The sequence below is a fragment of the Rhodnius prolixus genome, unplaced genomic scaffold (genome assembly GCF_049639745.1).
Source record: "Rhodnius prolixus isolate KJV_2025 unplaced genomic scaffold, Rpr scaffold_3, whole genome shotgun sequence".
NCBI classification, from domain to species: domain Eukaryota; kingdom Metazoa; phylum Arthropoda; class Insecta; order Hemiptera; family Reduviidae; genus Rhodnius; species Rhodnius prolixus.
In genome coordinates this window covers 29,119,894-29,133,953 of record NW_027411603.1, presented here as the reverse complement: position 1 = coordinate 29,133,953, position 14,060 = coordinate 29,119,894, and the positions used below count along the sequence as shown (strand labels likewise).

At 30.4% G+C, this 14,060-nt stretch overlaps 2 protein-coding genes across 3 annotated transcripts in view; one reads left to right on the top strand and one right to left on the bottom strand.

Annotated features, from left to right (window-relative positions):
• Positions 1 to 11,582, top strand: part of mlt (tubulin folding cofactor E like protein mlt) — a 68,922-nt gene extending 57,340 nt beyond the window's left edge. For both annotated transcript variants that reach the window (XM_074124305.1, XM_074124304.1), the window contains exons 2-7: positions 3,202 to 3,455; positions 3,984 to 4,165; positions 4,706 to 4,815; positions 6,416 to 6,762; positions 7,414 to 7,583; positions 9,182 to 11,582. In XM_074124305.1, the coding sequence (XP_073980406.1) occupies positions 3,222 to 3,455; positions 3,984 to 4,165; positions 4,706 to 4,815; positions 6,416 to 6,762; positions 7,414 to 7,583; positions 9,182 to 9,503 (1,365 nt within the window). In that variant the 5' untranslated portion in view covers positions 3,202 to 3,221 and the 3' untranslated portion in view covers positions 9,504 to 11,582. The remainder of the gene's footprint in view (positions 1 to 3,201; positions 3,456 to 3,983; positions 4,166 to 4,705; positions 4,816 to 6,415; positions 6,763 to 7,413; positions 7,584 to 9,181) is intronic.
• lin-52 (DREAM core complex component lin-52) overlaps positions 1 to 14,060 on the bottom strand; it is a 450,123-nt gene that overhangs the window by 117,735 nt on the left and 318,328 nt on the right. The window lies entirely within an intron of this gene.

The following is a 14,060-nucleotide window of genomic DNA, read 5'->3' as shown; positions in this document are numbered from 1 at the left end:
GTAGGTGGCGAGATAGTAAAAGATAGTTGATTAACAATAATGGGCATTTTAGAAAGATTTCTAACCATCTCCTTCTCCCCAAAAGTGCCCTAAATCGAATTGTGAAGGAATAAGTGGATAATTTTCAAGAAAATCGAAAATGGCCGCATAAAAAACTCATTAAACATAAATTTTAATTCGAAGAACTGACTACTATTCATCGGCCACCAGAGATTGGAATCATCACGTTTTGAACAGAAATTTGCTTTCTAGAAAAAATGTAGTGATTATACAAGATGAGCTATCTTAGGGTGGTTGTTGTTGTGGTAGGTTTTTACTGTGATTGAAGCTTTATAGGTGGGAATCGAATTCCTGTACGCATACCTGATGGACTCAAACTGAACAAGAATGAAAATACATACCAATGAAAGAAACGAAAAGCGTATTGTGACAGAAATTACTGATACGACTCAGAATTGCTGAAAACATGCGTTATACAAATTATTTCAATTGAAAAATTAATTCTAATGACAATTGAATTTGATAAAGTTTATTTACAATTTAAAATAGAGATACAAAAGGAGGTTCCAGGCTGCAGTGCCTAATATACTCTCCACAACTTTAATATTTACATTAATACTTTAATATTTACATTAATACTTTAATATTAATAATACTTTAATATTAATAATACTTTAATATTAATAATACTTTAATATTAATAATATTTTAATATTAATAATACTTTAATATTAATAATACTTTAATATTAATAATACTTTAATATTAATAATACTTTAATATTAATAATACTTTAATATTAATAATACTTTAATATTAATAATACTTTAATATTAATAATACTTTAATATGACAATTAATCTGGGTAATGGATATAGTAAAAATATTTCAGTAACTTCCTTTACAGATTTAGAAAATTAGTTAAATTATAATTTTTTCATGTACTTTTGGGCTAGTTTAAAAAGTAAACATACAAAAAATAGTATTTTTGTATTTGCCAATACCGACCGTCGGTAGTGTAGATGACCTCTTATATTATTTCGGTACCAAATTAGGGAAAAAAACCAAGTTGAAATAAGTGATCCCAAACAATATTTGGCCTCTTTAATTTTTTTTTATTCCAAGTTGCACGCATATTTCTTGTATTCCTGTCAAAAATCTCTGATGGTAGATGAAAGTTCGAAACCGAACTTCTTGTAAGAAAGACAAGAAATATGCCAGCTACAACGGATAAAATCAAAGATATTATCCAGCATTGTGGGCCTAACCACTTTTTAAATATCAGGTCTCCTCGAATGCTACTTCGTCTTGTAGAAGAAGAAGAAGAAATAAACATTAGAAATTATAGTCGACAAGAAATAAAATTTGAAGCTCGTCACAAACTGCAGAAGTCTTGTTAAATGTTAGTCTACAAAAAAAAAAAAAAAAAACCTATAAATCTCTTTGTTCCAACAAGCGATTTATACTTCAAACATCTTTAAAAAGTATTAACCATTCTGCACAATATCAACTACATAATTGGCAGCTTTTATAGCCTTATGTAAGCAGTACTTTGAAGCTGCGCAGAAACCCTAAATTACCTCCTAGTATAAACAGGAAAACAATAACTCATCAAACTGAACTAAAAGAGTAAGAAAAACAAATAACAATCTTTTTAAGGTAGCCTAAATATTGGAATAAGAGGTCATTTATATTTTTAGCTGTTAGAAACAGAAGCCAAATCTATTTTAGTTCAACGTTCTATTTGGCAAAATATCTCAACTTAAAAAGTTCTAAAAAAACCGTGTTCAATTAATATGCATTAGTGAATTCTAAATTTAGAAATACTGCCTCAATCTAGGAATAATAAGAAATGTGTTATTTTAACCTAAGTCTGCTTTATAAATAATGTAAAGTCAGTTCGTTGGAAATTGTAATAGTGAAATTAAAATAGTATATAATAACCCAAATTATTTTTGGCTTTGGGGGAAGAGTTCCAATAATTAATTTCAGCCATTGTAGCAAACCATTTCTCGGTTTATTTTCTTAATTTTTACTCTCTCAAATTGTAAAAGAACATCAGTAATTTATAGCTGAATAAATCTGTGCATAGGATGTCATTTTAGATGGAATGTTCCATCAAATAATTTCTACAAGTAAATGGCAAAATATTGGTTGGACGTTACATCCAAACTGACAATCCTAACTGCTGAATATGAAATACGAGTAAAAGTATTTCATGCATCCCGATTTCAACAACTGATAACACGTGAGCATTCCAACATATTTTCACGAATGCTTGGAAAGGATAAGAAACCTTCGGCTGGTTATAGGATTAAAACATAGCATTGTTTTCGCACTAGTGTAAATAACAAAGAAGAAAGGCAATCGTTAAACCTAATAGAGTAAGTTTAGTTACCTAAAAATGTCAACACTCATGGTATTATTGTTGATAAAAAAAAAAAAACATAGTTTTTACCCTTTCATTTTTTTTGTAAAGCCCAAAAACTCTCTCAAAATATCAGAAGCGTTAGTGAGTAAGTCAACAAGGTCTAAAAGAAATCGTTACGAGTAATTTTCGAGAAAATGCGAAAAGAAAACCAAAAAAAACTAGTTCTCTGCTACTGCATTTACGAATAAATACGATTGAAAAATTATAGGCAAAGTTTCATCTAAAAAGCGCTGCTTTAAGTTAAACATAACTCTAAACATGGACAACCACCGGAAGATTTACCGTTTAATTTTTCTATGATTGGTAGCTTACAAACAATTGGTTGATATTTATGACAAGAATAATTACTAAATTTATATAGAAGTAATGCCTATTTTTTAAGGTGGGCTTTACAACCAACTACCAATTATAAGTGACGTGGACAGAGACGACTAGCAAACATGCTTTACTACAAAGTTCGCATATTAAACATTAAATAAAATCCAAGGTCTAAGACCGGGAATTGAACCCAGTACCACACAAAACATATTAGCTTTGCAGGTCTCTCCTCTAACCCGCTCGGCTACCGTGGCGCCTTACTAATCTATATTTTAAATTAGGAATAATTTTGTCATACCTAAAAACTGAATCCTTTTTATGATTCCAAACAAAATTTACATTATGTATTCATGTTTCTTAATCATTTTTACAGATCAAATTCATTGAAAATCCAAATCATTCCACTAAATATGCAAAAAGAAATGTTAACAAGATTTATCCTCTGTTCACAGGTAGCCAATTACACGCGAAGATGCCATCACTCCTGGAAGGTATAGAAGCCAAATATGGTACAGAATTGGAAGATTGTGAATTGGACATACCAATTCTTTATGTACAAGGAAAGACACAGAATTTCATGCCACAGATATTAGTTTTTAATGATTTTGGTATTGATTCTGCTGGCAGTGAAGAATCATTAAAATCTAAATGCCAACATGTACAAGAATTGGATTTAGCACAGAATTCACTTTCACAATGGGCTGAGGTAAACTTTATTTTTCTTTAAAGACTTAAATTGTTTTAAACGTTATCTTCTATCTATTATAGAAAAAAAGTAAAAAAAAAAAAGAAATTTAATTATCCGAATAAACGGTGAAATTTTTTTTATAATTTTTGAGTTAAATGTCCTAGTTATGAAATTACTTTAATCTAAGGGCAAGAAAAAATTATTTTGCTAATTTCAGCCTCAGTTTATACTTATAAACAATCGGGATTTGCTTTACATTGTTGAGTTAACCTTAAAGGTTAAGGCGTCGTTGGTCCTAACCTTTAAGAGTACCTACAATGTAAAACAAATCACAATTGTTAATAAGGGATAAGCCCTGAAGATGACCTAATCCCTAGATCAAAAGATTATTATTAAAACAAAAATAAAAAAAATATGTCTGAAATTGGACAATAGGCTTTTCTTTCCCTTTAATGAATGAATCAGTCGCCCCCCCAAAAAAAGGTAAGATAAACAGTTATTTTACAACGAAACAACTTAAGACGATGCTTTTCTCATTGTTTGCAGGTTTTGACGATATTGAGGATTATGCCACGATTACAATTTGCAAATCTCAGCTTTAATTCCTTAAGCCAACCTTTACCAAATAGCCTACTGGATGGTGGTTTCCCAAGATTAAAGAATCTTATACTGAACGGTACCTATGTAGATTGGACTAGTGTAAGGAAACTGGTCACTCAGCTACCTAGGTAATTTTTGTATTATTTTTATTATTTTATAATAAATAATGTTGTAATTATTCCATTTGGTTCCTATCACTTCTTCACACGATCAGGGATGAAAGAGTGGCTAAGAATAAAAGAATAGTGCTGCCCTTATCGCGAATCTTGCACCGATTCTCTTTGCCTCATACAAAACCATCCAATCAACCAGATTGATTCATGTAAAAATTCGAATCTTTAACATAATTACAGTTTTATATGTGGTTTTCTTGTAGTTGGTTACTTCAAATATTGTTCTTTAATTGCATTCTTACTTCCTAGTATTTATTTGAACAGTTAGGCTACATTTCTGATTTTATTTCTAGTTTTTAATCTAAAATTATTTCCAAATTTTACACTTATGGATAATTCATTCTACACTTTAATAAAGTCAGTTTCCTGTAAGTATCTTTAGACTCGTTAACACTGCTATTAAACAGTGCTATCTTAATCTAAATGTAATCTTAAAGATTACTTTCAAGATTTTATGATAACGCTAATTTTTGTTTCTTTCACTCTCGCTTACAGTTTGGAAGAGCTTCACCTAAGTTTAAATGGATACAGCTATGTCGAGTTGGAAGACCTCGAAAAAGAGTCTCCAGTTGTTCATTCTGGTGTGAAGAATTTGTATTTTACAGGTTAGAAACAATTGAATCATTATAATTAATTTTGAAAAAGAAATTAAGAAAAAGCTTTTCTAAAAATATTGTAACTTAAAGGCATCAAACCTGAATAATTAAGAATTTAGTTATGATCCAAAATAATGGTTGGCTAAAGTTCTGAGAACTCTATCTGGAGGTTAAATGCATTCTAATAGATTACAAGGAACGACAAAGAAATTTATTGAACGTGAAATGTTGTCTTATTAATACATTATTCTCAGATCAATGAAAGAATGTAGAGAGGTATGTTCTGTTCAAGAACATAACAGCCCAATAACTTATTGTCTCTTCATTTAAACGACTCTTATTTTGTAATTAATTTTATGTGTACTTTAAAAAATGAAATTTAAAAAACTGAGTATGTGTTGGCTACAAATGGGGAACTTAATATAGAAGACATAAAAATCCCTAGAGTTGAGCAATTCCAATACTTGGGCACTGTTATCAGTAAGCATACTTCAAGTAAAAATGATCTATTGCTAAGAAATGTAAGCGCAAAAAGAGCAATCAGCATACTGAACCGAACCCTGTATTATGGAGCGGCAATAAACAGTACAAAAAAGTAAAATAAAAATACGTAGTAGCTCGGTACTAAGTATACTATATGCCGCTGAGACTGGACCTTAAATAAGGCTTTATGGAAAAAGCTTCTAGTCACCGAGATGGATTACTGGAGGGGATTTCAGCACGAATATCAAGGCTTGAAAGAATGAAAAAGAAAATGAACGTTTTAAAAAAATTTACTACAGAAGGTGGAGGAAAAGAAACTTAGATGAGACAGCCATATAAAAAAAGAATGGAAGATGGATGAAGGAAATCCTAGACTGGGAGCAGTAGAAAGATTAAGAAAGGTAGAGATCCGAGAAAAAGTAGAAAGATAACGCCCGAGAAAGCCTCAATGGACTGAGAGAAGAGAATATTCGGGATAGATCCAGTTGGAAGCTGAAATTAAAAGAAATAAGTGGTTGAGAGAAACCTCACAATTGAAGAACTCCATAAAATAAATAAATAAATAAAGTGATCTGTGGTTTAATAAAGAACGAAAGTAGCCTTATTTGCTTTATTTCTACTCGTATATTAATCTTTAAAGAATCGTTGATTTTTTCCAAATATGAATTTAAATAACTTAAATTAAGTTACTTGTTTATGACATGAGTTTAAGATGGCTGTATTTAATGAAGACGAGATATTGTTTAAATTCTTTGTAAAACCTTGGCAATATTACTACCAAGCAAAATAGCCTAACGCAATATTCTAATGGGTGTAGGCAAGGAACTAGAAAAGAAAAATTTATTATTGGTAACAGAAGCGATATTTATAAAACTATTTTTTAGATATCGAAATACGAGTATATTATTAGAGATATTGACAAAACTTCTAAATTTGAATGGGCAAATTTGTCGGTTTATAAGAAAATGAGGCAAATTTAACTGACATTTTTTGTTTGATATTTCTTCTTAATGTGCCAGCACATTATTGTTAACTAATTCGCCAATTTGTTTTCCATAAAATCTGTTACGAAACATTATCTTAAGTTCAAAGAAATTTAAAGTTTTTAATGCTTTAAATGTTTCAGATAATACAGTCAGTTCGTGGCGAGAAATTAGCAAACTTGGACAAGCATTTCCTAATTTGACCTGTCTGGTGCTAGCCGATTGTCCAATAGCATCTTTAGATGTTACCTCTCCTAATTCATCTCCAGATCGAGGAAATAGTCGAAATGGAGAAGGTGCTGCTTATACAAGATCAGAATCTGAATGTGAAAGTTCAGCTAGTAATTTAGATTCACCTCATCATCATTTTCGATCGCTTAAGTTCCTTAACCTTAATAATACATTACTCGCCACATGGGATGATATTGACAGGCTTGCGTGCTTCCCCTTGTTGGAACATTTAAAAATACATGGTCTTCCATTGTTCGAGGTAATATTTATTATGTTCGTTCTATTTGTTTTATTATTACATTTTTAGTTTATTTCAAAATGAGTTTGAAGGACAATGTTTTACGCTTCCCTTAATACCAATTCACCCAGTTCTTCACTACAGTTTTAAGAAAAAGTTTTTTTAGAGTTCGTCTCATTTAATTAAGTAAGTTTAACTTTGTTTGAAGTTGCTTATTCTATTTGATAAAAAAAATCATTTATTGATGTGTAAGGTTATTGCCTTTCACTTGAATTTGAAATTTTTTGGTTTCATAATTAAATGGCTAAGAGTTAGAGCTAACTGATTTCGTTTGTTCGGCACATTTAACAACTAAAATGCAATATCATGAACTAAAATGTTAAGGGAAGCACATAAGTAGGTTATGGCCCCTGGTTGAAAGTATTAGACAGAAAGGTTATGTTCTGATAATAAGGTTCTAAATGATAACTTTCTGCTGACAAGTAGTGCCCCTCAAAATGCTTATAGCTTTCTTGGAGTTTTTTAAATAAAAAAAAATCTTCTAATTTTGAAGCAACATTTACTAATTTATCTTCTAATATCTTTACCATGAATCTAATCTGACTCTACTGTATATATTTTTACTGACTTCAGTTTTCTAGCCAACAACTAACTGTCTTTTGTTTTTAACAGTATCCACAAGAGTATACAAAACATGAGAGGCGCCAATTGTTAATTGCTCGACTACCAAATATAAGGACGTTGAACGGCGGCGGCGAGATTAGTCGAGATGATAGGGAAGATTCGGAAAGAGCATTCATCCGCCATTACATGGATAAACCAGAAAGTGATAGGCCAGAAAGGTAATGATTTATAAGGATAATTTATTTCTTTTATGAACTTACACAAACATACATAATATGTATGTTTAAATACATAAATACACAAGCATATTATGCTTGTATATTTACAAATGGAGTGCCTTCAATTTATCCCAATTTTAAGAAGATAATTTTTTTTTTTTTTTTTTTTTTTGCGCATCAACAGCTGAGGTCATTAGCGCCCGGAGCTTTTTCCAGTGCACTGCCGGCCTCCGGACAGTGTTCTCTCGTTACAGACAACACTGTCCATCACCGGACAGTGAGCTGTAAGAAGCTCCTAGGAAGAGAAAATCTAAGGGTCAGCTGCTGGATTCGAACCCGGGACCTCCGCGTGGGAGTCCAGTATGCTAACCTCATAGCTAATCCCTTCCCTTTTAAGAAGATAATAAAAATTATATTTATTTTAAATTAAGTTATTTCTGAGCTGTTAAACAAAACTAAATTTGCAAGAGCAAATATGTACCAGAAGATCTCTGTAAGATGTACAAGTCTATTGTCTTGGTGCCCGGGTTGTCAGGAAAAAAGGGTAATTAGCTCGGGTTCCCACGGTATCCTCAAAACATCTGAGACAAGGCACTTCTTATGATAGCATAACAGTGAACAATGTGTAGGGCAAAAAAAAGACGTAGCGTTGGTACATGATCCTCACTCTTTAGCAAGAGTTAATTAATAGCCACTCACCGTAACTTACTACGGGAAATACTTCATCAAGGCCGGCAGGCTATTTGGACTTTCTAGGTCTCATAAAACGCCACTGCAGATTAAATGAACACATGAAAACGGATAGATGTATGTAAGTTTGGCGGAAAGATGAAGAAAACGGAACTATTGAGTACGATATTGAGTCCCTATTTCCTAGATAGTAATGAAGGGCAAGTTTGAGTAAGTAGCGCTCATCTTTGGCAGAAGAAAAACTCGTGTTTTCAATCTTTACCCAGGAGTCCAAATTCAAACTCTAATAGATTAACTCCATTAGACAAACAAGACAGTAAAGGTAGTCCTACTGAGCATTAATAAGCTGTTTAATTACTTAGATTTACTCTTAATTTTTCGTTCGATTAATGCTATCGAAATAAAAGGGATTAGCTATGAGGTTAGCATACTGGACTCCCACGCGGAGGTCCTGGGTTCGAATCCAGTAGCTGACCCTTAGATTTTCTCTTCCTAGGAGCTTCTTACAGCTCACTGCCTGGTGATGGACAGTGTTGTCTGTAACGAGAGAACACTGTCCGGAGGCCGGCAGTGTACTGGAAAAAGCTCCGGGCGCTAATAACCTCAGCTGTTGATGCGCCAAAAAAAAAAAAAAAAAAATAGAGCGTTGCCCTAATAACAAATAAATTTATTAGTAGCATAAGCTAACTTCCAGCTCCCACAAAAACTAATCTAAAATTACGTCTAATTTTTAGATTAGATATTTATTTGTTAATGCAAACATTAGATAGATTGATACACAGGAGAATTCCAGATAAATATAAGAGAGTTAAACTTGTCTTAAAGCTAAAGGAGTTTCCTAATCAAAATATTTGTTAGTCTACTTTATAAAAACATTTTTCTAAGTCAATTGTTGTTTGTTTTTTCAGGTACACGGATCTTGTATGCATGCACGGCCGTTTAGATCCATTGGTCAACATAGATCTTTCACCAGAACGAAAAGTTAAAGTAAATATTATCCATGGAAATAAGACTGAAAATCGATACTTAGACGTATATCAAACAGTTACAGAATTAAAACAAAAACTGGAATCATTTGCTAACATTCCACCATCTAAAATGAGATTATTCTATTTGGATCAAGATATGAAAGCAATCCATGGACCCGAGGAGATGAAATTCCCAAATAAACAGTTATATAGTTACAATATTAGTAGTGGTGATGAAATTATGATTGACTCCAAAATTTAATGTGCTTCTATTCTTGAAAAAAGAGTTTGCTCCTTATTTAGGAGATAGTCTTTGAAATTGATCAATACCTGGATGAGGAAAAGTCTCTGGACGTAAAGTATGATTGGTTTTTAATTATTAAAAATTATGTACTCCAGGTCTGGATTAGACAGTCTCTCGTAAAACAAAAACAAAGTCAAAAATAAACGAACAAAACTTGATAGGAAGAGATGAATAACTTTTAGTAATCATAACCTATATATTAATTAGCAAGTTAAAGGAATTTTTAAAAAAACTTATCTACCTTGATATTACTTAAAGCGTAAAAAAAGATGTCTAACCCAAAGATTCTGCAGTAAATTTGATAAATATCCCAACGTGATGATGAAGATGATTGAGCTGCTCTTTTTACGCGCAGCTTTTAGGATAAGTGTACCTTACATTACTTTTAACGTTTCTTTTCTTCAATAAGAGAAAATATATGTATTGAATCAGCAAGAGACTTCATCTCCTATGCACAGATTGTTATTAAATAGGAAAATATCAAAAGCATAGAATGATTTGTCCATGGAAAGAAAAGGCAAGAAGATGTACCAGGAATCTGTTGTGTAAATTATTTTTAAATTTTGAATTCAATTTTTAAAGGCATTAAACTTTCTTTTAGAATGTTCTTATTGCATTTTAAGAACAATTCCAGAATCTATTTCATTTTCTTCATCCTCACGGCGAAAGGTGTTTGAACAGAGGACCTCTAAAAAAGAAAATTCATGTTGCGTGAAGATTAGCAAACATGCACGATTACAAGGGCTAGAGATTTTTGTCCTCAAATTTATGTCATGTTGGTCTTGTAATATAATTTTAGGTGCATTATCATATTTCTGTCGATGGATACAACTCTGAATACTGAATTTAGTAAATACTTGATAAATAAAAATATTTGGTTTATGAATGATATCAATATGATTACTCAATTAGGAAAAATTATTACAAAAAAGTAATGTGCCCTCTGAGATAAGTACGTAGTACCTTTGTTTCATTTCCATAATTTAGTTTTGAAATTAAAATGCATAAAACAAATAGAATAACATGTAGCATTGGTAATAAAGTGTATTAATATATTTTGTAAAAAAGTGCTTCTGTTCTAATGTCTTTCATTTTTAAATTTTAGATTACTTTTTTTTAATAAACTGTGTAACAGGCTGTACATAAACGATAAATTTATTTATTTCATGAATTTTAGTTATATTTATTGCAGATATTTCGTTAGTAAAAAATTAATAATAATCTTTTTAGAACTGCAAATAAAATAAGTAGTTACTAAAGTAAAATCTAGAAATACATATATTCCATTTGCTATCAAATAGTAAATGCCATAATTTCACATTTTAGCAACTGCTGGTGAGGGGCAACTGTTTTGCGAATGGGTTAAATTTTTTTTTATTTTTGTTATAATTTACTTAGTAATAATTTGTTTTACTTTAATCTTTTTCTTTGTATTAAATATGATAATAAAAATAAAATTACATGGATAAATCTAGTCCTTTGTTGACTTTATGTACTATATCTTATTGTTTTTGAGAGAAAAAGTGAATGAAGTTAAAACTTCTTTTGACTACAATGTAAATATTCTTAAATAACAATCATAAAATGTAACCGGCTTAATGGAAACTAAACATTTACGAAAGTCTATTATAAAAAATTAGTTAACTATTTTGTAGATAGATAGTCCCTAGTGTGTTGTTCCCAACTGTGGTTTCCCGAACGTTTTGAAGAAATGCCTTAATAGTGAAAGGAATGAAAAATAAAAGTTTGAAAAATTCTTTAATTTAAATTATGAATTAAATAATTCTAGTTTTAATATTAGTATATTTTGTCTCAAATATGAACTATTTTTGCAAAATTAAGAAAAACATCTGAAACATTGTCTTAAAAAAATAAAATTCTTGATAGTATTAAAAAAAAGAACAAAATTTGTAAACCCACACTTAAAATTAGATAAATTTAAACATAATTTTGTAAAATAGATTGTATATTTCAAATGAAATTTTGTCTGTAAATGATTTGATTTCGTTTAAAGTAAATAAACACAAAATACTGTAACTTAAGCGTTTTTTATAATAGCATGTCACAGAATATTATTTTCTGTTACTGGAATATTCAAAAATATAGAGTGGCGCATAAATATTACAAAGTATATAGCCGATGTACAAATCCATTAGCTAAGGGTGTACTAAACATGGGTTCAAGAGTATATTCTTGTAGGCGAGGACTAGAAAGTAGTGAAATTTGAATTACTTTAGTTAGTTCAAAACCTTCCCCTAACAATTTAGTAGATATTTTAAAATAAGGAGACCTTTACTGTTCCTCTCTTATATCCTTTTTATTTATTTGATTTATTATTATTGTAAAAGAGGTAGTTTGTATCGTTAAACAAGCTGAAAGGTTAAACCTAAACCAGATTGAAGTTATCCCAATGAGCACTTATCGATAACAAGAGAATATGAAATGTTCTTGAAGGGATCGGTGAAAGTATAGAAAAGCAAAAAGCTTTAAACTGTCAAAATTGAAATCTTTGTAAGTAATAATCCTAAGAAACGTCTGAACAGATCATTAAGTATGTCATTTAAGCGATTAACAAAACATGGTAATGAGTCAATACCTTGTTATTATTTGGAACCTTTTCATTCAAGTTTTAAAAAATAAAGAAGTTATACCAAAAATTGGACATGCAATTTGTATACTTTTCGATTAAAAAAATTTAGCTTTATCTCTAAAATTAGCCAGAGAAATTAAGATAAAAATGAAAACATAAGGAAACTAAATTCATACCATTTTATTGAAATTACAGGATCACTCTTTGTTGAAAAGGTAAAGTGTACTTATTTATTTAGCCATCAAAATACAGATCACATCTATTTAGAGGACTGAATTAAGATTTCAATTCCGACTGAAAGTATTAACTGGATGTGAGACTTCGCTGATTTTCAGTTTTTGTTTCAGTTCCGAAAACAGAACAACTTTTTTCATTCAACTTGGCTTAATTATCAATGCTTCTACTTTGTTTATTTTTCAGTACATACCAAATTTTCGAAATTGAGATTTTTTCGAAGGTACAATTGGTCAGAAACATGCGATTCAAATGAAAACTCATTTGTTTATATTGCGTGTACTTTCAGGCCGAATAGAAAAATGAATGCAAACCAGCAAATGTGTGTCAACTGTTAAATGATTGTTTTAAAAAATTCTGAAAATAATTCCAATATCATGTTTCATACTTTCGAATAAATTTTTTGAATGACGGACTAAAAGTTGAAGGGCAGTTGTGTTCGTCCAGAAGGAAAACGTCTGGTTCCTTCTCTCTAAAAAAATTTTGCTAAGTGTGTACCAGGCAAACTTAGGTTGCCAATAATTAACCCACGATAAATGTGGTAACTATAATGAAAGAGGGTTGTGGAAACGGTGTAGCACTAACTATATATTATTATTTGCTAATAGTTATATTTTCATCATTGCTAGGTTTAAAGTGGCACTACTCGAGAATGTTTGAGAGACTTAAGAGACCAGCGATATCCTAAAATATTACAGGAACTGCTAATAGGAAAAACTTTATGAGGAATGTCCTCTAGGAGGGCTACCAGAATTCCAATAGTAACCTGTTACCGACAATAAAGATATTACATTTAAGGATCATCAAATTGGAAAAGGAGATTCAAGCAGTCAGAATAACTGCTAGACCTATCTGGACATCTACATTTTTCGATTACTTAACGAAATACGAAAGAAAACAGAAGACATTTTAAAAACGATCTGAAACCAAAACTACTACTGGAAGCATTACAACTTTAACGCTTGCTAAATATTTAATTATATACGTTAAAACTACTAAATTAAGTGAAAGAAAAAAAAAAATACCTTGATAAGACGCCATATTTGACAAAACATTAGCAATAATTTTTTTTTTTTTTAACAGACGTGTTTATGTGTGACTTAATCAAAAATGAAACATGCGAATACAAGACATTGAATACAAATAACATTCCTTAAGAAATTATCTCAATCTATGTATATGTAACTTCATAAAACAAATTAATTGCACTGATAAGAGACCTTTGTAGATAAGAGATTTATACGATAACAGTAAATAATACTGAACGAAATTCAATCATTTTACTAGCTACTAAAATACGTTCAGAAGTAATAAAAAAGTTTAGAACACTACTGCTAGTGAAAGGATCAAAGCAAGAAAGAAATCTTGATATTTCTTTACAACGGTACTAACTACAAAATATTCCACAGAAAATGCTTAGACTAATACTAATTTAAATTGAATTTGTTCGTATTATATTATAATTTAATGAACCATCGAACTAAATAAATCTATTAATTTTATTAAGTTAGAAGATTGCATAAAAAAGTAACTTGAAAATTATTTTCAAAAAAATTCAGAATATGTTCTTTATACAAACAAAGAAAAGGTAGTATTTTACTTGCTAGATAATTTAAAAGTATAAATACCTTCGAATTTCCAAATTAGACCAGAAATAAAATCGAAAAATAACACGAGAGTAAAGTAATAGT